Below are 24321 nucleotides of genomic sequence, written 5' to 3'. Positions count from 1 at the left end.
GGACCACCAAATCCCCACCTCTAGTCTCACTGCTGAGGCAACTCACAAACAAAGGCGTTTTCATTCCTTCGTGAGGGGAGAGGTGAAGATTTGTTGAGGACAGTAGAAGAGCAGTGTCTTGGATCAAGGGAAATGTCAAATATGGAGGCAAGGTAGAGATTTAACAGGAAAGGGTTGCAGTGTTTGTACCCAAAGTTGAGAGGAAATATCCCTAGGATGCTTCAGGGAGAGCTAGATAATGAATTAATCATTCCAATTTCTAACCTTCCCTGTTGCTAAGGATGGGTAGAATCACTTTTCATACCTCATTCACACAGTAACTCAGTGATGAGACACTTCCACATTATTTGTTCTTCATCTATGGGGATCAGAACCCAAGAGCAAGAGAGACTTTTCAAGATTCTTCAGCCAATCCAAGGCTGATCAAGGGTTTGAACTCGCCTGGGTGCAAGTCTTTGGCTCATGGGAACACCATTGGTCAAAGAAGCTAACAAATAAAAGGAAAGGCTCATGGGAATATTCATAGTAGGTTTTTCAAATAATAGGAGGTATGCCTCCTCCCCACCTGCAGTGTTAACTTATTGGTGTTTGAGATCCTACCAAAGCTCCCACTGGCAAGATGCTACTTAGTAAGTTATAATGGGATTTGAGATATTAAGGAACAGAGCAGCTAGATTCGCGGGTATGATCTTTCAAGAGTAAAAGGGAGTAAAAACCCATACCCTGAAATCTTGTTGGTCTCTAGGGTCCTACTGGACTCGAATCTAGCTCTTCTGGTGCAGACCAGCACAGCTACCCTATGAAACTAAGGAGCAGAGGTTCAACCAACATGGCCCAATGAGTGGAATGGCAGAGTCTGAGAAGAGACATTGTAGACATTGATAATGCACGAGACATTAATTGGGAAACCCAAGTTACACAGCTGTGAGGGCCAAATTCAGCATTACCGCCTCACTGGGCAAAGATGACGGTCTTCCTACAGTCCTTTGAAAGAAAAGCCACGTAAGTTGAGGGATAGCTCTGTAGGCTGAGGGGAGGCTACTTGGAAAATGGATGGATCCACTCCATTGCCCTTTTTAATGAGTTGGGTTGGGGCAATGATAGTGCAGTATCTTCCAAGGTGTGGTTGCAGCCGCTGGCTGGACAGAAGCAGCAGGGGAGAGAGAAGTCAGGAAAGATCAAACAACCCCATCCCCACCTCAGGCTTCCTCCGTGTTGTCATGCCCGCCCCCCGCTCCCCTTCAAGCACTGCTTGCTTCAAGCAAAGCAGTTTGGGGTTGCAAGTTGGGTGTGTTATCTGTGGGCTTCCAGCCAGTGTAGGAAAGTAGGATCCCAGTGCTACATTCTTGAGCTCTGCAGTTAATTTCATTGTTTGGTATTGTGTATTCATTTACTGGAGGGCTTTTGCATGTCATGTTTTCATAGTACCTCACTGAAGGTGACATCCTAATCCTCTGTGTGTCTCAGTGTTCAGAGTGGGACTCGTTTCCTTGAATTGTGCCAAGGAACACAAGAATGGAGGCTTCTCTCCCATCGTTAGTTAGGGGATCATTATTTAAGAATAGAGACACCAAGGGAGCATTTTCAGGCCTTGGTATCTTGAGTCAGTAGATTGTCAGTAGACCTAATCAAATGTCTTAGGATGCATTGGTCTTCAACTTTTTGAGACTCGCCCTTAGGTCTAGGTTTAGTTCCCCCTTTTTCACACGTATAGCAATCCCTCCCTCTCTCTTTTGGTATGTTTGGCTTCTTTCCCCCGTCTCTTAAAAACAAACCCCCTACATAATAACAAGTATTTGGTGATAGGGCCCCAATGATATTCACCAGTTGAAAGCTAATGCATTCATGGCTTAGGAAATTGTCCAAGGAATTGCCTTTAGGACATTCTCCTCCTAAGCTAGAATTTCCCCACATTTGCTCTTAAATAATCTATTCTACCCACTGTAAGGTGAATAACTGGGGGAGGGGGGGAGTCTCTAAAATACCCATTGGATTGAGTTTCTGTTCCCATTGCATCTTGTGGATCATTTCCCTCAGTCATGCACAGTATCCATTGCAAATCCCAGTAACCATTTCTGGATCAAATAGACCTCATTGCTAAGGGCTTAGATGTTTCATTTGATGTATTGTTAACATTCTGTACGGCACTCATTTTCAACAGGCCTTACCTGTTGGGTCAGTTTTGATTTTGTCCTGTTGTTACATTTGGATACCCACTACAATACACTGCTGCAGTGCAGGTTTTTAAGTGGTGCTACCCATCCCAACCCCCATGCTTTAGAGCAATGCTCAAAGGGGAGCTTTTGCACTTGGGGTATTTCCGTTATGGGTGTGCCCTGTCACAGTCTTGAATGAAATGTACAATTCAAGAGCCCTCAACTGCTTCAGTGCTGGAAGTTATAGCAGCCAAAGTTAGCCAAAGTCAGATGTCGCAACAAAGCTGTACTGGCCAGCCTTTGGCACTAAATGCCCATGTTTTCAAATGGTTCTTGCCCTGATCTGGATGACCCAGGCTAGCCAAACCTCGTCAAATCTCAGAAGCTAAGGCAGGGTGGGCCCTGGTTAGTACATGGATGAGAGACCACCCAGGAAGTCCAGAGGCAGGCAATGGCAAACCACCTCCATTCCTCTTTTGCCTTGAAAACCTCATGCGGGATTGCCGTAAGACAGCTTGGACTTGCTGGCACCACAAAGTGGGTGCCTCGCATCTGTCCCAGCAAACAAAAATGCAGCATCCAAGTCTGTCATTTTAACACAGACACAAACGAAAGAAAATGAACAATCGGGAGCTGGGGTAGCTGCTACGGGCATGATTGCACCCACCAGTGACACGTTGTTCGTGCATGATGGTTTTCAACTGAGCTCACCAGAACCAGGCTCCCCCCTCTGCCCCCGCCCCCACCCCGCTCTCTGTGAGTAGGAAACATGATGGGATATTAGAGGGAAAGGAAGATCCAGGTGTCGTTCTGCCCAGACCAGGGCGGCCAGGAGTGCCTTAGAACCAGGTAGGCTGCCAAGCTGGAGGTAGAGTGGGTGGAGACTGACAAATTGGCTGATACCCAGAAGTCTGGAGTGTGGAGGGAGGATCTTCCTTCATGATGGCTCTTCAAAATCAGCTGGTTTTCTGAACCAGGAGGGGCACCCTGTGTTGTCAACCTTCTAGTGGGATGGCTGGTAGTTCCTGCCTCTGACAAGCATAGTGAGCCTGACCCAGAAGGCCCTTGGCTTGAGCCCCGTGGCACCTGTTAGTCCCATCATCCCCAACCAGTCCAGGCTTTCTGTCTGAACTCAGGTATCTTGCAGGCAAAGGAAATGTAAGGCATATGAGAGGCATCACATACCACACGTCCCATCTGTGCAAGTGGAGGTCTGGGTGCTCTTTTGAGTCCCTTCAGAATCCTCCAAGCACAAGAGCTTCACCTGCAGCCCAAGTCTGGCTCGTGCCCATAATTTGTCGATTTTTTTCTAACACGTTTGATCGCTGTATAGCCAGGATTTTTTTTTTTTAAATCTCTGAATCAGTATCACCTTTGAGCAAGAGATATGGAAGTGGGGACTGGATTGTGTTTACATGGGCATAATTGGGGGAGGGGAAACCAATCAGAAAACCTCTAGTTTTATTTCATCAGCAATGAAGAGAGCAAGAGAGAAAGACAGACACACCAAGAGGCTACAGGCATTCAAAGTACCTGGCGTTAGGATGCTGAGACAGGTCACTGCTGTCATCTCAATCTCCATCTGGCAGGTTCAGGGGCCCAGGGATGAGAGACAGTGACCTGCCCAAGGCGACTTTCTGAATTTGAATGGGATGCTTCCTACTTCTCAGCTCAGCTTTAGCCATTAGAGAAGGGCCATGGCTCAGTGGTATATCAGCTGCTTGGAATGCCAAAAGCCTCCTGTTCAATTCCTGGCATCTCCAGTTAAGGATCGGGTAGGATGTGATGTGAAAGACTTTGGAGAGCCACTGCCCGTTCACGTAGAAAAGACTGACCTTGATTCGCTGAGAGTCTGATCCACTATAAGGGTCTGATCCACTATATACAACATTTACTCTCATCTGATGTGTGATCAGATGCCCAGCTGAACTTGAATTCAAGTCACTGGTTGTTGCAAGGGATCCATTAACCAGTGCAGGTCAAAAGGACCAGAGCTGAGACTGGATTGTACTGGGGAGGAGAGTAGAAGCCATGGTGCAAGCTCCCACTTTGCTTCACGTGTTACCTCTCATGCTAAAAAATATTCAAGAATGTTGCCATCTCTACAGGTGGTCTAGTTCCAAACGGGGAACGTGCCATGCTTCAACTAATTTCATTGTCATTCCCCTCCATAATCACAATCATGCGTCTTTGTGCTCCACCAACAAATGTGTTTCTTTTCTTGGCTGATGCAAAAAGCAATTGTTCTGCTTGCAACCAGACAGAAAACGATTCACTTCATGAATGTTATCACTTGCTGGGTACTTCACCAAGTGTTTTGGGGTGATTCCATGAAAAAATTAAAAGATGGCTCTTCCCACTCACCACCCCATCTCTCCCCCCCCCCCGCCCCCCGCGCTCATTTAAGTTGTACAGCATTATTTGATCTTCCATGTTGGTCTCTTCTTTTTCTTCCCACAGTGATGGGTCTTTCCCTTACGATTCTGTTCCGTGGCAGCAGAACGCCAATCAGCCACCAGGTTCCCTGTCAGTGGTCACTACAGTATGGGGTGTGACTAATACATCCCAGAGCCAGGTAAGCTCCATTGGGCACACACTGTCCATCGTCACCCTCTTTCAGGTCAGACTCGGAGACTGGAGCAGAAAGCTGCTTAAAAACAAGTGACCCAAAAAAGTAAAAATCAGAAGCGTGAGAAGACAGGCAGTAGTTTTTCTCCAGGCCAGTTTTGCCAGAGATCCTGGAGTTGTGTTTTGTTTTTTGCCATCTTCTGGGCATGGAGCAGGTGTCACTGGGGGTGTTTGGGGAGAGGGATTTTGTGAATTTCCTGCATTGTCCAAATGGGTTGGACTAGTAGAGGTTCTTTCCAACTGTATGATTCTAAGACAACGAGACACCAAGTAGTTCAATTTTTGCTTGAAAATCACACATTCAATGCAGCTGAACAAATTAATATTAAAAAAAAAAGAAAAGGTCACTTTGATGAACATTTGCACCAGTGGCTGCTTTTTCTCATCACTGTTTTCCTTCCTTCAGGCTCTTTGGCTACAGTTGCCTACATTGCCATTGGATTGGGTGTAGTGACCCACATAGCTTTGGGCATGGCAGCTCCGCCCATTAGGTGGGCCAAGAGGCCCGGACGAAAGAGGAGGAAAAAGCCAAAGAGGAGGGAAATGGCACAAAAGCAAAAATAATATGTTCATAAGAGCTGCAAATTGATACTTTTTTCACTAGATTGTGAGGCATTCCATTGCAGCCCTATTCGTCAACTGGTGGGATTTCAGTGACTGCCTTCTTGCAATGAGGTGGAAACGCTCAAGTGCTAATGGGGTTTATGTGGAGGAAACCCCAGTGTATTTGGATGATCTAATTCAGGGGTGGGGCTGATGGGAGTTGGCCATGCTGACTGGGACCGATGGGAGTTGTAGGCAAAAAACATCTGGAGAGCTACCGTTGGCCGCCCCTGATCTAGTTGATTTAAAGATGGTTGTCCTGGATGTTTTGCCTGTTATTTTATTGCGCCTTAATTGTTTTTTGGCTCTGCCATAGGGCTCTTCCCTCCTTAGCTTCAAAGAAGCTGTGAGACATTTGCAGCAGTTTCAATTTTTTTTAAAAAAATTTTGCTCCTGTGCATGTTTGCATCATCAGGCAATCTTACGTGGGCATGAACCTCCGGTCCCATTCCGCCCCCCCCCCCTCCACCAGCAGTGATAAGAGTAGCGCTGGTGCAGATATTACAAGCATCACAAACAGTTCCTTGGAGCACCAGCTCTGTTAGAGGCAGTGCATTGGTCAGCATGCTGTGGCAGCCAGAAGCTGTGCTCCAAACCCCTGTGTGATGTTGCAGAAGACACTGTGGCACAATTCCCAGGTCAGATGCTCTTTCTTTGGTGTCTGCTGTTCATGTATTAGAATTCGCCCAAGTTATCGCTAACCCAGTAAGCTTTGTCTGCCTCCACAAAAGGGGAAGGTGTGGGTTGATCTCCTGAAATTTGCAAGGGAGTTCAGCCTGCCATGCTTTTCTGGAAAGGCTGTTCCAAAGAGAGGCGCCCACCAAAACTCAGATTCCAGATCCGGCCACTCTCACTCATGCTTCTGCAAAAGAAGTCCTACTGGAGCTTTCTTTAACATTCTTAATATTTGGAAGCATAGAGGAGAAGAGATGCTTTTGGATACCTTCACTCTAAGGCCTTAGTCGAATCCAGGGCTTGAACTGCGTCTGGATACAAACTGGCAATCAGGGCAAACCTTTCAAAGTGAACATAATTCAGTTGCTCTTGCTATCCTCCTTCAGAGGCAGCACAGCTAACAACAAACAGCATAGACTTTTGTTCCACACTGTAACATCTCCCCCCAAAAAAGGATTCTAACCTGGCCTACATCCTGCTAGCCTTCTCTGTGTAAGAATTTTTTTTTGGGGGGGGGAATGTCTTTTTACATTGTGCAGGCCCCCACCTGAAGGAGCACAGCCCAAGAAACTCACTTACCTCCACGGCTTCTGCTTGCGAAGAAATGGGGCCAATGGCTATTTACAAAAAAAGAGAATTCTTTCCCTCACCATACAGCCCACATGGCTGCACTGTGATGGTTTGGCCCTGCTTTTAAAACCTTGGATTGGCAATCCTGGGGGCAGATATTGAATTTCTTTCAGACAGACTCCAGTACCCTAAAAAACTAAAGTTCCCAGGGTACTGTGGAAGAAATCGTGGTTCGTCCCAAGATACTAACTGAAGTCTTGTCCTCATTTAAATTCTAGCTAACAAGAGTATTGGATGATTCTCCTAGATTTCCCCATTGGACCATGGGAAAGCCTGGTCTACATAGGCAGGCTTGAGAGACTTGTTATAGAGTCCTGTTACTATCTGTGGAAAGTCAATACAGCTGGAGAGTATGTTCCAATTGGTGCAACAATAACCGCCCCCCTCCGATGAACACTGCAGCCCCCTTTCAGAGCATCCCACCCTTTGTGATCCATGGGGACCTTCTTTCTCTGGGTCCTCACTGTCTGATCTGTTTGCATTCCTCCCAGGTGGACCAGTAGTGGTGTAAGGAGTTGGGGCAGCTGCACTCTCCCCAAATCTCTCACCTAAAGGAGTTCTTCCCACTAAGATTTCCTTGGCTAATGTGTAAAGCAGAAGCCCTTCTTCAAGCCTCATCCTTGCCCAGGTAAAAGATCTGATCTGTTTTCCTCCTTTCTGTCTCCCGCTCAGGTGCTGGGCAACCCCATGGCCAACGCAAACAATCCCATGAACCCAGGAGGAAACCCCATGGCTTCTGGGATGACTACCAGCAATCCTGGCATGAATTCGCCGCAGTTTGCAGGGCAGCAGCAGCAGTTCTCAGCCAAGGCAGGCTCCAACCAGCCCTATATACAGCAGAGCATGTACGGGCGTCCCAACTATCCAGGGAGTGGAGGTTTCGCAGGAAGGTAAGACTGAAACGAGTCAGCTGGGAAAGCCTCAGGTGGGGGCAGAGGAGGCTGGTAGGACAGAAACCAGGTCACATGACCTGTATGGGCCAGCCTCATCTCATCAGATCTCGAAGGTAAGCAGAGTCAGCCCTGTTTAGCACCTGGATGAAAGACCTTTACGGAAGCTCAGTGTCCCTATGCAGAGGCAAGCAACAGTAAACTGCCTCGCTTCATCTCTTGCCTTGAAAATTAAAGGGTTGCCATAAGGGGTCTGCAACATGGTAGCATTTCCACCGCCGCCGCCGCCGTGGCATAATTCTTCTTAATAGCGTATGCATGTCAGGGCTGCTCTACTGTATTCAGACCCAGGCCCATCTGTCCTCATGTTCTCTTTCTAACAGGGACCATCCAGATACCTGGGAAGTTCTCAGACAGGTCAGGATAACCTTCCTCTGTTATTTGTTCCTATTATCTGGAATTCAGTGGTATACGCTCTCTGTCCATGGAGGTTCCACTCAGCTATAATTGGTAATAGCCAATGACAAACCTATCCACTAGATTTTAACTTCCTCTTCAACCTAATTAAAACCATAGTTGTTTCCTCTTTTTGCATAGTGACTTCCATACTCAAGTAGATGTTTGCAGAAGTAGCCAGTGCTTCCTGTTAGGAAGTATTTTGTATTATGGCAGGTTAGAAAACAAATGTTAGGTTCATTCTCCCCCACCCCCACCCCCGAATTCCTCCTCACTTTGGAGGAGAAATAGTATAAATAGCATCAAGCAGGGAAGAACCCACATTTATTTGACTCCTGACCTTACAATAAAACACTCCAATTTATAGCAGGTCCTATTTTGTAAGGTCAAGGAGACCTTTCAAATAATTGTGGAGCTACTTTCTAATTTCTGCATCATTTAACATGGTCATGTTTAAATGCTTATGCTTCGTTATCAGGTGCTTCACGTTTCTGCTTGTTTCAGATTTCTTCAGTCCAAACCCTCTTGCACTGTTTATGGGATGTCCCGTTCTGTTGACTGCATTTGCCCTACACTATGCAATTCCCAGTGAGAAAGGCAGACTATAAATTGGACTGAATTCTTCTCCTTCCTTGGTGAGAAAAGGAGCCGGCATATCGGGGGCCTGCCAGCAGGAGGGGCACAGGGGTGGTGCCCCCTATAGAATCTGCAGCACCCCCACCCAGACTAGGACAACTGGTAGTTGCCCGTGTATGTTGTAAGAGAATAAAAACTTTGCCTCATCATCAGGGCGTTCTTTAAAATAAGCAAGGAGGATGATTGGACGTAGAAGGAAGGATCCTGAGACCCGAAGAGGGACAGCAAATTGGCTGGGGCCTTAAGTATAGCATACTTGGCGTAGTGGATAATCAGGCCCTCATTGCAAGCTTTTCCCAGATTATTTAAAAAGCCCACGGGGTCGCTGCAGCCCTGCCTAGTAAAATTACATCAGTGCTTTAAAAAAAAGTCTGCTCAGGCTTAAAAGGAAACTAATCGCAGTAGCAGGAAATGATTTGCAAGTGACTCAGGGTCAATCAATTAGCTCTAATAAACACCTAAAATAAAAGTTTTAATTAACATTGAAAATTGTGACACAAACCACAGGTTTAACCATGATTAACATTTTGCTAAGCTGGTGTGTGAAGGATACTGACGGATCAAAGGGCTGCCGTTTTGCGTGGGAAGAACGAACCCCGGCCGGTGCAGCTCAATCACACCAGTGTTATGCTTGCTTTAAATGCAGCTGGGTAATCATGGGAATTTTAAGACATTTGCAAGTAAAATTATATGACAGAGTTTTGCATGGGTAGGTCCCCTTCTTGGGCCCTAGTGCCCCACCCGCCAAAAAAAAGAATCACAGGCCTGGGACAAAGTTGGTCTACTGGGAGATGAAGGGAGAGTGTGGGCGAAAAGACTGGCCAAGCTGAGCCTGAGCAATGCTGCTAGTGCCGTGGGGGCAGACGGGGGCTGCACAGATATGTAAAATTATAGCGGGCATTGGCCATATCAAACAAAAGGCCAATGGCAGCTTAAAGAATGTACAATAGGGAGTTCTCCATTATCTGGAGTGCTGTTTGGCTTCTTGCGGGGAGGGGACCAAGTCTGTTCATGAAGCAGAGCCAGCATCCTCTCTTGTTGGAAAAATATTTTCTTTAGGGATTCCGCCACCAGGAATGCTTGTTGAGCAAGTAGCTCCAGCCCCTCCCAAGAACTAGGAGTCTGTTTGCTGCTAGGGACTGAAGAGCTGGGTGAAGTTTCTTCATTGCCTGCAATAGTTTGTTGACTTGGGTGCCCATCTCCCTCAACGTCTGCCTCCAAGCACTCAGATCTATTTTGCAGCGGAATCGATGTGTAAAAGTCCTCCAGTGTAGATGGCTAAAGCAAGGGAGTGGTGGCCTTTTCCTCAAATGGGTATGTCCTTTTCGCCCCCGTAGATAGCAAGAAAATCAAAAAAAAGGAGCCAAAGTGAAGCAATGTTCAAGCGAAGATGGAGCTAATTAGTTGGAATGATACATGCAAAAAATATTCTTTGCTCCAAAACTCCTTTTCCAAGAGGAAAGAGCAGCAGAAGTAGAATAACCTTTTGCAACTTGAAGAGGTTCCCAAATTCTCTGTACGGGGAAAAGCTCCACATAGAAAGTTAGCAACAACAAAGAAAGACTCCGGGTAGGCTTGCCAATCCCCAGGTCCCAGTGGGGGTTCTCCTGCTTTCCCAGGTTCCTTCCCACCCCCAGTCAGCTGGCCGACGGGAGGGGGGGGAGTCCCACCCCCACAGCCACCATGTGACTTTTCACCTCCAGAGGCCTTAGTCTCCGATTGAAAGGCTTCCTCTTGGGATGGTGTGTCTGTGTTACTTAGAAGAAGTTGGCAGCAACTTGTGAGTAGAGGGGCCAATCCCTCACTTCAGAGTTGCCAAAAATGCGGGGGAGGGAAATGTCTGCTGGGCGCTTCATTATTCTCTATGTGGAGATCGATTCTCATAGGGTATAATGGGGAATTGATCTGGAGGTATCGGGGGCTTTGGGGGGGGGCTGTTTTTTGAGGTAGAGGCACCACATTTTCAGCATAGCATCTAGTGCCTCTCCCCAAAATACCCCCCAAGTTTCAAAACAATTGGACCAGGGGGTCCAATTCTATGAGCCCCAAAAGAAGGTGCCCCTATCCTTCATTATTTCCTATGCAAGGAAGGCATTTTAAAAGGTGCCTGTCCCTTTAAATGTTTCTTTTTCAGTGGATTTCTATTCCGCCCTTTCCCATAAGGGCTCAGGGTGGATTCCAACATATCACACAATTAAAACCAACAGTACATCAATAGATAAATAAAACAATTAAACAGTTAAGGCATTTTGCAGCTAGTGCAAAATGCAGCAGCCAGGCTGCTACTGGGACTGCCTCGGTGGGAACATGTGCAGTCTGGGCTGTGGGAGCTGCACTGGCTGCCAATTGTTTACCGGGTTCGTTACAAGGTGCTGGTCATTACCTTTAAAGCCCTATATGGCCGAGGACCTGCCTACCTTAGGGACCGCCTCTCTCCATACGTTCTCCAGAGAGCACTGTGATCAAGCTCAAAAAATCTTCTTGAAATCCCTAGGCCAAAAGAAACTAAATTAAAAGCTACTAGAGAACAGGCATTCTCTACAAAGGCCCCCCAATGGTGGAACCAATTGCCGGAAGAGGTGCGGGCCCTACGGGATCTTAACCAGTTCCATAGGGCCTGCAAAACTGCCCTCTTCTGGCTAGCTTTTTAAGACAGAACTCTTGATAAGATCAATAATACCGAGCCATCTTATATGCCATTTGACTGTATTTTAATGTCTTACTGTTTTTTGGTTTTATTCTTTAAATTATTAACTGTATTATCTATTGTTTATTTGTATCATGGTTTCTACCATGTCCTGTTAGCCGCCCTGAGCCTGCCTAGGCGGGGAGGGCGGGGTATAAATAAAAGTTTATTATTATTATTATTTTAAAAGTTAAAATTTGAGCCAATAGCTCAATTTAAGTGCAAATCAAGGCAATGTGGAAAAGGTAGGCACTTAACCTAGGTGTCCAAAGATGCCAGTTACGTCAGCCCGATCTCCTCCAGTCCAGATGGGAGTCCCTGTTCAGATGGGAGTCAGTGTCAGTGATGGCCAGAACTCCCTTGGAGTTCAATTCTGCTTGTTACACCCTTGCTCCTGGCTCCGCCCCCAAAGTTTCCAGATGTTTCTTGAATTGGGCTTGGCAACCCTAACTCCGGGTCTTCAAGGCCAATTGTAAATTAGTTGGCTGTGCCTGGCCAGGTGATCGCCGTGACTGGACTGCAAAGAAGACTCCTCGGTAGTACTTAAAAATAACAAGAAATCATCAAGTCAAACACAGAAGGGCTAAAAAAGCAGCTTAAAAACCTTGAAAGTATTTAAAACTCCTTAGCGTTTATCAGAGACTGGACATGTTGACTATAGAGTCAAGCCCAGCTGGGTGGTTGAGAACCTGCAAAGACTTGGAGGGCTTTGCATTCTTCTTTCTTTATTTTCTTCCTTCCCACCCCCAGTCAAGAATGCTATAAGATCCCCTCTCCCCTTAAATACCTCCTGCTTAAGTCCTTGTTTATTGCACTGTAATACTCTCATCGGCCGTGCACTTTCTGTATTTTATGTAAATTAGTTTGTTTTGTTCTATGCTGGCCATGGGCTATAACAATAATAAACTGAAACTGAATGGCATTTATTTCAACATGAGCTTTCATGAGTCAATTGGGGAATTTTTAGATTCAAGTTCAAAAGCGCCTTAGAGACTGACAGTGTCCTCAGGGCATGAGATGCTGACCATCAAAGGAAGCTCTGACTCTGGGAAGCTTCTGCCCTGGGATTCATGTTGGTCTCTCAAGTGCTACTCTGATTCGAATCTAGTTTTTTTTACTGCAGATCAACGCAGCGACCATCAGACTTTGGGAACTCCTGTAGAGGGAAATTATAGGCAGGGGAGAATCATAGAGTTGGAAGGTATCTTGAGGGTCATCTATTCCAACCCCCTGCACTATGCAGGAAACTCACAAATACCTTCACAGAATTCGCAGTGCTGTCAGATGGCCATCTTGCTTCTGTATGAAAACCACTAAAGAAGGGAGCTCACCATCTCACGAGGAAGCTCAACCTTTATTCTATACTTCATGCTCCCAGACCAGTGGCTCACAAGCAAACAAATTTGATATAGTACAATCTAATGATACAGAGTAATATAGTTCAGTAGTACAGAAAATAACCAAACAACCAGAAATGCTAATCGTAAAGTATAAAATATTCCATTAAGGAGTAATTTAAAACCATAGATAAAAACTTTGCCACAGCAAGAGTTTCACTTGAAAAAGTATCAACCAAAAGTTGTAACTACATCTTGTTTAGAGATGTGTCCTCACTTCTGAATATATCCTGGAATCCATTAATCTCTAGTGATCCCTTTATATGTTGATCCCTTTATATGTTGATCCCTTTATATGTTTACGTACTGTAATTTTGTTGGATCTATCACTGGAAGCCGCCCTGAGCCACTTGTGGGAAGGGCGGGATATAAATCCCAAATAAATAAATAAATAAATAAAGTGAGTTCATTCTTCTTACAATCAATGAGATGCCAAATACCGTCCAGATTTCCTGATTTAAAGTCCCAAAATCAGAAAATGGAATCCCTAGGAATCTGCCTGCTGACTCCCTAAATGGTTATGTCAAGCATAAGATTTCAAAATAACCAGTCCTTGGATTTTGAAACAAAGTTTGGTTCATTGATAATCCATGTGGCTCAGCCGAGTTGGGTATTGGAACTGATACATTATAACAGTGAGATGCCTACTTAAAGATGGCACATCAAAAGCTACTATAAACAATTCTACATTCTCTAAACCATTCTACATTCACGTGTGAAACTTCACACTGTAACTTTCTTATCTCTATTATGGCTAGGCTTCCTGGGTCCAAGCCTGGCTGGCCTGGGAATTGGTCCCAGGAGGTTTTATCTTCAAAGAGTACATTCCTGCATTTGTTAGTAAAAGCAAAAGAGTTCTCTCCTTTGATGTGCCTGAGTCTCATTCATGGTTAGTAACATTTCTATATTTTGATAGCTACCATCAGAAAGAAATAAACAATGCTTGACAGGTTAAGCATTTGATCTGGCCTTAGTAAAGAATATTTGGGGACAGTTAAAAATCCTATTAGGAAGCCTGTTCCACTGAGGAACTGTTCTAACTGTCAGGAAGTTCTTCCTGATGTTGATCCAGAAACTCTTTTGATTTAATGTCATCCTGTTGGTTTTGGTCTGACCTTCTGGGGGCAAAAAACAACTCCACACCCTCCTCTATATGACAGCCTTTCAAGTACTTGAAGATGGTGATCATAACCTCTCCGCCGCCTCCTCTCCAGGCTAAACATACCCAGCTTCCTCCTCAAAGGACTTGTTCTCCAGACACCCTTACCATCTTCATTGCCCTTCTCTGGACATGTTGCAGCTTGTCTATAGTCTATAGTCCAAAACTGAACACAGTACTTTATGGGAGGTCTAACCAGCAGAGAAAAGCAATAGCAGCTGAGGCAGAGAGAGGTTTGGAGTGAATCCTGTCATAGATTTCTCAAGTGTAATTCTCTGTGTTGAAAATGGGCTTAGCGCTTACACTCCATCCTCTTTTGGGGTACAAACAAACAATGCAATAAAGTACAGCCGATCAGGAAAACACATGCTGAAGTTTTAAGAAAATTAAATTATATCAATATAAGGTTATAATCTGATAAAACATCTTAGCAGCAGCCGATTAAAGTTCCTAAAAAGTGGATCTGTAGTGGTATTAGAAACTGTAGTGAGTGAGGAAACCCAAGTCTTTGTTTAAGCCAGTATGACAGTGTTGCTGCAAAATGCCGCCAAGTCACAGCTGACATTACAGCTCCATAAAGGTTTCCAAGGCAAGAGACATTCAGAAGTGGTTTGCCATAGCCTGCCTCCATGTAGCAACCCCACACTTCCTTGGTAGTCTCCCATCCAAGTACTAACCAGGGCACAACCCTGTTTGACCTCCCAGATCTGATGAGTTGGGGCTAGCCCATGAGGATGGGAGGCAGTGCATAATAGATGGAGGGGTTCAAATTGTATAGAGGATGCCTTTTGCTTTCCCCCGCGCTGCCAGCTGCTTAGGTGGAGAAACAGTCCCATATGCTGCGCAAAGTGGTCTGTTGTGCTACTGTGCAGCTTGTGTGCTGGGGCTTGCGCACCCCTGGTTACCTTGGTCAGTTCTGACTAAGGTCATGGATGTTGATGCAGAATTGTATTGGCTCCAGAGTTGGTTAATAAATTTCATCGAGCATTCCCAAACAAACCCCGGGGTTGACCTTAGGGTGGGGTGGGGGGGCAGTATGTCAAGCATGGTTGAATATATTGTCAATTGATTGTTTTAGGGTCCTGCCTAAATCCGATCTGTGAATTGTCATGGAGGATCCAAGTCTATTTGTTGTTATTCTTTCCCTTTTCCTTTCCCGGCTTTATGGATGTTAATTTAGAGTAGTGTGAAGGGAACAAAGTAATCATCGCCTTCCCATATATCCTCCGGAGGGAGGATGAGACATCTGGCGAAAGCAAGGACAAAGTTCTGATAAACGTCCTGGGAAAGTAGACAGTCTGATAGTTTAGGTGTGAACGCTTCCCCGCGGCCCCCTCCCTTGGAATCCCTTTGAAGTATGCCTTAAAAGTATTGTATCAATGTATCAGTTTCATTACTCTCAAGAAATGGCTTCGGCTAAAGTACCGGTCTATCAATAAACGAGAGCACCTTCACAGGCTACTGCCCACCGAAGAAGTCTCTTTCTCCATAGACCCTTCACCTTGGATAATAGGGTGTTCGATGGATTTTGCTAGAGCCCACTTGTATTTCAAAAGAATTCTGGAGAACAGAGAACAACACACACACACACACAAACAGGTCTGGGGTAGGAGGGGATTTTGATGAAATTACCACCACCGCTATCCTCCATCCATGAAAATCCTGCAATGGATCCTAGTCTGCAAATGCATCCCTGGTTGTTGGTAGTTTTTGGTGGCTCCTGGATGATGTATTGGTAAAAAGTCCCCTTTCTCAAATTGTTGCTAATTGTCTAATCTCTGACTTCCGTTCTCTGCGTCTTCATTCTCCATGCTGGCAGTTATCGCCCTGAACTGCACCAGTGGTGTTTAACTTTACTCTTCTGTCTTACCTCTTAGCTACCCAGGAGGCCCTAATAACCCTGCAGGAATGGGGATCCCACCCCACACCAGGCCGCCTGCTGATTTTACTCAGCCAGCGGCTGCCGCTGCTGCAGCAGCCGTTGCAGCTGCAGCAGCTACTGCCACTGCCACAGCCACGGCGACCGTCGCAGCCCTTCAAGAAACGCAGAACAAGGAAATGAACCAGTATGGACCGGTAAGAGAATCGCTCTCCCCCTCTCAGGTCTCATCTCCTTTCTATATTATGTTGCTTTGTGATGTGGTGACTACAGAACTAGCCTATTTCCGGAAGACCCCGCCTAGATGAGAAGCGATTGGTCGTTACTAGGGGAAGAAAAAGCAAGTTTACAGTTCTTTGATTTCATTTTAAAAGTAAAGTAGGTTAGTCTTTTTAATAAGTCTGCTTCCTAGAGAATATTAGGTTTTGTTTCTTGTCTGGAAAGCTGGACTTTGAAAATCCCCCAATATGTTGGTTGTCTTTGAAATGTTTTTCAACAGAGATGCAGGAAAGCCAGCAGGTCTCCCATCAAAAAACCTACTTCCTAAAAACATTTGGGCACCAAAAAGTTGTTGGTGGGCTACCCAGGAGGTCCATGGGCACCACATTGGGGGTCCTTGTTCTATCAGATGGGTGATAGAGCTCCACCCATTTGGCAAGGGCCAGAGAACCCCACACTGGAAGGGAGATGCCTGAATGAAGAACTCTAGACTGTGTACCCATGCCAGGACTCAAGTCTGTTCCCCATGGAACTATCTCATCTCCAGAAGATGGCGGGGAAATCCTCTGAAGTACTGGGCCATTCGCTGGGCCAGCCAGTGTTAGCCAAAATGCCCTCAAAACGAGGTTGGGGAATTAGTTAGGTGGGCACCTGGCTCACTAGGAATCTTTTTACCAATTTATACCAGGCTCAACCATCCAGAGGGTAAAATGCTCAATAAAAAGGACTCTAATTTAATAAAAACCAATTGTAATTTATTTAGAATAATAGTTCTTCCACACAAGATAAAAATACAATACAATCACACATTCACACAGGCCAAAGAAACACAGATAGATTGATAGGGGAACATATAAGGGTAAACAGACAGGGTAATATTTACCATCGTAGTCTTCGAGGAAGGTTCCAATGGCGACATAAGAGGACAGGGGAAATGGACCCAAAACTGTGGCCAGAATTGGGGATGGATCTAGACAGCGGACCTGGGATACTGTTAGATGCACACATGAGTGGAGTTGGGTCAGAGGTTAAATAGGCTCCCTTCGGCCCCTTAGGGGGTGGGAGGTGACGGGGAGGAGAGATGGGAGGCTCTGTGATGACCATGAAGGCTGGTCATTAGCACAGCCAATGGTGAGTCCTTTGGTGACATCCAATTGGGTGTCAGCTTTAACCAGTGAACTTCACCTTAGTCCTGTGAACCTGGAAATTTCCAAGTTGCAAGAAGGCCTGGGGCGGCTCCAAGGGTGTCAGTATGGAAATGGCTAGGTACTTGGGATTAAGCGGGCTTATCTGGGAAGGTGACAATAGGGAATCAAATATTGACCTAGGTATCCCCGGTGTGGACAAAAGACTTAGTTGTGACAGGAGATGTTCTTCCTCTTTTCTCATCATCTTCTGGGCAGGAGTTATTGTTTAGGGTATTGCCCGGCAATCAGGAACATTAGTTGAGCTGTTAATCCATTCATGGGGCAGATGGGTTGCTTGCGAGCCAAGGGTGACACAGGGTGTGTACGTGAGCCTTCCACTATGAAGGAATGAAGTCCAGTCTGGCAGGAAGATGGCTACGAGTGGTGTTAGCCCTTGGTTCATGGAAAACAGGCTAGAAACTGCTTGCCTGTACAGTTCATGGTGGTGTGGCTACTGCCACTGCAGTGGCCAAGACTGGGCACACAAGGAGTAGCCGGCAGCTCATTTGTAGAATGCTGCTGCAAAGCTGAGGCTTATAGTATCCACATAAGCCTTAGAAACTGTAAGCAAAGTCCACTTCTTAGAGCAGATGGGTGAGAGTCAAAACTCCAGGCACCCTGGCAACCATACTGGTGATCACGATGTCCATATGTATGAGAAGTAGGGGGCTTTTTTCCTCACACCAGGGTCAAATCATCTCAGGAGATCTTGCAAGATTTGGAGGAAAGAGGCTCCTCCAAGGGGGGCCCTGGCTGGCTCCTGTGCCCAGACAGGAAAAGTGGAAGTGGGCAGGGGGGGGGGAAATATCACTCAGATGGAGACGGAGGCCTCCCGAGACAGGCACAAAACCCCCACATGGTTGGTTTGTGAAAGGGATTCATTGCTTTTTTTGCCTCAAGGTGTCCAAGGCAATGGACAGAATGAAAACCCTAAGCACCACATCACAGTAAAAACAGTAGTTGGTTAAAAACCACAGCAACTTGCAAGATGCATTGTCACACTATGGAAGTCTCAAGCAAATGACCTGACTCCTCATGACAAGGTGGCCTCTCTGAGCTTCAGGACCTCCTGCTGCTCTGTCGCGCAGGACAGGTGGATGCAGGCTCATGAGAGAGCAACAAGGGCAGAGCGCAGAAGATGGGGAGATGGGAGGATAAAAGGGAGCAGTCGGGGAGGCTGGGGAAGAAGACAAACTGGGCTCTGGAGGCTATACCAGACACAACCCAGAAGAGAGGAGGAGTGATTGAACCCTGTCCCCTCCATATCCGGTGACTTCCAGCCATTCTGAGAGCTTGCAAGAACAGCAGAGGAGGAAGGTGGTGCTTCCCCTCCATATTCTGAGATCTCCAGCTACTTCCAGGGATTGTGAGAACAATGGCAGAGAGTGGTAGACTGTTAAGGTTTGCCAGAAACACTCAGGTAGACGTCTCCTGGGTTTAGATAGGTGAAGATTTATTACGGAGATGTTGCAAGTACACACCTTCTTGCCACACAAAGGCATTGCTAGGAATGAAAAGTATCAATACAATACAACTCTAAAATAGCCCCATTATTCCCTCTCCCCACCCCACTAGCCATTCTAACATAAAGGACCAAAAAGCAGTTATTCGATGGGCTAAACAACATAGTTCAAAGGGTACGGGATGTTACCTTGAAGGCCACTGCTCTGTTTCCTCCCAGGATAGTATGCCGAGGAGTCGTTAGCACCAGAGTGTTCCCAGGCCCAGGGCAATTCACTTGGGAATGCTTTCATGTTACATCTCTAATCTCCAGGACATTATACAATTCCCATGCAGTTGAGTACGGGGGGGGGAACAGGAGAGCGGGAAAGGGGGGTGGGGGGAAAGGCAGTCACTCAGCAAAACATGGTGAAAGACAATTACATTGAAATAAATGCAGAAGCAATTATAATTCAGAGCATGGCAGAAGACCTGTGGATTCTGACATAGGCCCTTTGAGGGGCAGGCAAGGCACAACAACACAGGCTGGAAAACTGGCCTTAAACCAATACAATGAATTTTAACAGGGATAAGTGTAAAGTGCTGCATTTCGGTGGGAAAAATCCCATGCATAGTTATAGGAGAGACTTGTCTTAGCAGTAGTCTGTGCGAAAAGGATCTAGGGGTCTTAGTGGATCATATGCTGAACATGAGTCAACAGTGTGATGCGGTGGCTAAAAAGGCAAATGCAATATTGGGCTGTATCAACAGAAGTCTAGAGTCCAGATCACGTGATCTGATGGTATCGCTTTGCTCTGGTAAGACCTCACCTTGTGTTCAGTTTTGGGCACCACATTTTAAAAAGGATATAGACAGCTGGAACAGGTCCAGAGGAGGGCGACGAAGATGGGGAGGGGTCTGGAGACTAAGTCCTATGAGGAAAGGTTGAAGGAGCTGAGGATGTTTAGCCTGGAGAGGAGGCGGCTGAGAGGTGATAGGCTCACCATCTTCAAGTACTTGAAGGGCTGTCATCTAGAGGATGGTGTGGAATTGTTTTCTGTGGCCCCAGAAGGTAGGACCAGAACCAATGGGTTGAAATTAAATCAAAAGAGTTTCTGGCTGAACATTAAGAAGAACTTCCTGACCGTTAGAGCGATTCCTCAGTGGAACAGGCTTCCTCGGGAGGTAAGAACATAAGAACATAAGAGAAGCCATGTTAGATCAGGCCAATGGCTCTCCTTCCTTGGTAGGCTCTCCTTCCTTGGAGGTTTTTAAATTGAGGCTGGATAGCCATCTGACAGCAATGAAGATCCTGTGGATTTAGGGGTAGGTATTTGTAAGTTTCCTGCATTGTGGAAATGCAGGGGGTTGGACTAGATGACCCTGGAGGTCCCTCCCAACTCTGTGATTCTATGATCTTTTGGGTGAGCCTTACTGGGCTTCTGGGCAGTTTTTGTAGGCTTGATTCAGACATGAAGATGGTAATGACCATTTATGAGCAAAGATTCAATCCTGGCAAACTGCAGTTTGTTGCCTATGAACGAGAACTGAAGGGTCTTCAGGCTTGGTCATGTGACCCCTGCTTTCTTTTCACCCTTCAGCTTGTCTCCTGAGGAGATGCATTGCTTCCACTTCCACGGCTAACCTTTGTTTGCTGCCAGCCCAAGGTTCCAAACACTGGGGTGGTCCCCACTTTGGAGGACACTTTTGCTTAGAATCCTAGAGTTGGAAGGTACCTCCAAGGGTCATCTAGTCCAACCCCCTGCACAATGCAGGAAACTCACAAACATCTCCCCCTAAATTCACAGGACCTTCATCGCTGTCAGATGGCCATCTAGCTTATTTGGAAATAGTGGCAAACCAGCAGAAGTCACTGTGGAGTGGGAAAGAAAAGGGAGCAGGGATCTTCTGTCTGATCCTAAAGTTCCTTCAAGGCTCTTTCATACAGCGGGAAAACAAGGTTATGTCCAAACCAACCACGGTGAGCTGTAACACATCCAAAACACTCCATGGTCCACAAGAGCCCTGCAAGGTAGACCAGTATTCTAATCCCCCTATTATGGACCTAAAACTTGCCTGATTTCCAGTGAAGTCCTAATTGAGGCCAGGGTCTTCCTCGCTCCCTCTTAGCCTTGCTGCGACACCAGCTTTAGCTAACTGTCAATGCAATCCTAAGCAGAGAGATGTAACTTTGTTCAAAACTGCACTGTCCTTTGCCCTCTCCGTGGTGGTTTAGGTCAGTTTCAGGTGGCTGCAGAAATACTTGAAAGCTTTTCCCTTCTATGAAAATGCCATTTTTGTGTCCTGGCAAGACTTCCTCTCAGGACTGTTCATAGGGCAGCCAGGGCCCTTCTTCGTCACAGCGGAGGGATTTGGGGAGCGTTCCGAGGGTGGGCGGGGGATGCACATGAGACATCCTCAATGCAATAATGTTACCCAGAAGAGACATCATTGTGTCAGAGACGATACTCTGGTTTTGGGGCAAAACTATGGCTTTATTGGCTTCAAAACTGTAGAGTTTGCCCCAAAACCAGAGCATCATTGCATGAAGTCTCTGGTGCAGTGATGTCACCCAGAAGTGACATCATTGCATTGGGGACCTTGAACAACGATGTCACTGCTTATGTGTGGGATTTCCCCTGCTGGCCAGCCGGTGGTGAACGAAAGCCCCCAAAAGTAGGGAAACCCCTGCCGGGACCTGTGGACCGTAACTGCTAATTGCACACAGCTTCTGGAATAAATTCTGCTTTCTTTATAGATACGCATGAGAAAAAGGGAAACAGCAGCATCTGCTTACCCTCTGTGTGTGTATGTGTGTGTTTTGTGAACACTCACACGGATGCACATATTTATCTTACCAGTTAGTCAATAAATCTCTCTTTACAAGTTCCCGCTGTCTGCTCTCTGCAAGCAGATTTGCAGTTCAAAGAGGTCAGTCTGCAGCTTGAGCCCATTTTGTGTGAAATTATGGTCTCTCATCAAGCAATCAGTTTGTACTTTGTCGTCTTTCCACCCTAGAGCAAGCTGGGGAGAACCTTGTTTGGCTTCTGTACAATATCTTCGTGGCACATTCACCCGGCCTTGCTCCTAGCAATAGACCTGCTTCTGATTTTAGAGAGATTACTCCCAATGTAATTTAGACTTCATAAACAAGGACAACATATTTCTAGGGAAATGGGTTTATATATGAGGACATAAATCAACAGCTCCCAGGAGGAATCTCCTCCCTCCCGGTTCTAACTCTGGAACAGGAAAGGAAATGTGTTCCTACCCTTGGTCCCCTTCGCGGTCTGGCTTGGCAGGGTGGCTTCTGGCGTTCAGCAGCTCTTGGCTGAGCCCAAAACACAGTCTGGGAATCGTTACGGTAAATGATCTTTCCACTTCTTTTCTGTGAATCAGAAGTATGCATTTGCAACCCATTTGCTCCGTAATAATACTGGGCCTTTAACAAGTTACCTAGTTACAAATATTCCTTTGAACTAAGTACAAGGGCTCTCTCGGGACTTTTTCTAAAGAGAAATGCAAACTGAACGATGAAGCTTCAAGAACAGGACCTGAGATTGGGAACTGGAAAACTAGATGCCTAAGGGGCTAACTATGAAGCCCATGCACACATACATTTAATAAATGTATTAAATGGGCAGTCTTCGCAGTGGACGGTAAGCAGTGGGGTGCCACAGGGCTCGGTACTGGGTCCCATGCTCTTTACTTGTTCATAAATGATTTAAAGTTGGGAGTGAGCAGTGAAGTGGCCAAGTTTGCGGATGACACTAAATTGTTCAGGGTGGTGAGAACCAGAGAGGATTGTGAGGAACTCCTAAGGGATCTGTTGAGGCTGGGTGAGTGGGCGTCAACGTGGCAGATGCGGTTCAATGTGGCCAAGTGCAAAGTAATGCACATTGGGGCCAAGAATCCCAGCTACAAATACAAGTTGATGGGGTGTGAACTGGCAGAGACTGACCAAGAGAGAGATCTTGGGGTCGTGGTAGAGAACTCACTGAAAATGTCAAGACAGTGTGCGTTTGCAATAAAAAAGGCCAACGCCATGCTACGAATTATTAGGAAGGGAATTGAAAACAAATCAGCCAGTATCATAATGCCCCTGTATAAATCGATGGTGCGGTCTCATTTGGAGTACTGGGTGCAGTTCTGGCCGCCGCACCTCAAAAAGGATATTATAGCATTGGAGAAAGTCCAGAAAAGGGCAACTAGAATGATTAAAGGGCTGGAGCACTTTCCCTACGAAGAAAGGTTGAAATGCTTGGGACTCTTTAGCTTGGAGAAACGTCGATTGCGGGGTGACATGATAGAGGTTTACAAGATAATGCATGGGATGGAGAAAGTAGAGAAAGAAGTACTTTTCTCCCTTTCTCACAATACAAGAACTTGTGGGCATTCGATGAAATTGCTGAGCAGACAGGTTAAAACGGATAAAAGGAAGTACTTCTTCACCCAAAGGGTGATTAACATGTGGAATTCACTGCCACAGGAGGTGGTGGTGGCCACAAGTATAGCCACTTTCAAGAGGGGTTTAGATAAAAATATGGAGCAGAGGTCCATCAGTGGCTATTAGCCACAGTGTGTGTGTATATATAATTTATTTTTTGCCACTGTGTGACACCGAGTGTTGGACTGGATGGGCCGTTGGCCTGATCCAACATGGCTTCTCTTATGTTCTTAATAAACCTCTACATTTTTTTTGTATATGAAAAGTAGTTTCAGGCAGGGTTACGAGTAGAGAAGTAGCAGTGGAAGGTGCTTAACCCTTTCCCCATCCAATATTTATGTCCCCTAAATCACTCCCTCTCTGGGTTTCAAACCCTGGGTACACAGACATTTGGACTCTCACAGGCATAAGCGCCGGGTAGCAGTTTGGAGCATAGAAAGGACACTATTGGAAAGAGTGTGAAGTACCTTCTAGCTCCATAGATTTATTTTTTTTACTGAAATTCACGCCCAAAATTAATTTTATTTTTTCCCAAGTTGCATTAGTGTTTCCTTGCATATCCTTGTGTGCAAATTTAGACTGTTTTTATATTGGAAGCTCCTTCGAGCGGGTACATGATTTGGCTTTTGTTACTATAAAGCATTAGTGATGCTTTATAAATAAATATAAAGGATTTTTGAAAACTGACTCCATTTGGATAGCCCAGTAAACCTCAGTTTGTAATCAGTGGTCTGATTAAATTCCACTTTAGGATGATGTCTGAAGGGAAGGCTGTCCAACAAAGTTGGAGTCCAGTAGGCGGGATAGTGGCTCAATGGTAGAGCATCTGCTTGGTAAGCAGAAGGTCCCAGGTTCAATCCCCGGCATCTCCCAACTGAAAAGGGTCCAGGCAACTAAAAAGGGTCTCAGCTTGAGATCCTGGAGCTGCCAGTCTGAGTGGACAGTACTGACTTTGATGGACCCAATGTGTGATTCAGTAGAAGGCAGCTTCAGATGTTCATATGTATGGGAGGGATCGTGGCTCAGAGGTAGAGCATCCGTTTGGTAAGCAGAAGGTCCCAGGTTCAATCCCCGGCATCTCCCAACTAAAAAGGGTCCAGGCAAATAGGTGTGAAAAACCTCAGCTTGAGATCCTGGAGCCGCTGCCAGTCTGAGTAGACAATACTGACTTTGATGGACCCAGGGTCTGATTCAGTAGAAGGCAGCTTCAGATGTTCATATGTTCAGTAGCAC

General features: G+C 46.0%; 1 protein-coding gene across 4 annotated transcripts in view; it reads left to right on the top strand.

Moving 5' to 3' along the window:
• ZMIZ1 (zinc finger MIZ-type containing 1) overlaps positions 1-24321 on the top strand; it is a 565771-nt gene that overhangs the window by 472226 nt on the left and 69224 nt on the right. For all 4 annotated transcript variants that reach the window (XM_060241000.1, XM_060241003.1, XM_060241002.1 and 1 more), the window contains 3 exons: positions 4617-4731; positions 7365-7582; positions 15794-15992. In XM_060241000.1, coding sequence (XP_060096983.1) covers positions 4617-4731; positions 7365-7582; positions 15794-15992 — 532 coding nt within the window. The remainder of the gene's footprint in view (positions 1-4616; positions 4732-7364; positions 7583-15793; positions 15993-24321) is intronic.

Source organism: Heteronotia binoei, chromosome 6, assembly GCF_032191835.1.
Source record: "Heteronotia binoei isolate CCM8104 ecotype False Entrance Well chromosome 6, APGP_CSIRO_Hbin_v1, whole genome shotgun sequence".
Classification (NCBI taxonomy): domain Eukaryota; kingdom Metazoa; phylum Chordata; class Lepidosauria; order Squamata; family Gekkonidae; genus Heteronotia; species Heteronotia binoei.
The sequence above is the reverse complement of the archived record's forward strand: the minus strand, read 5'-3'. Positions and strand labels throughout refer to the sequence as shown.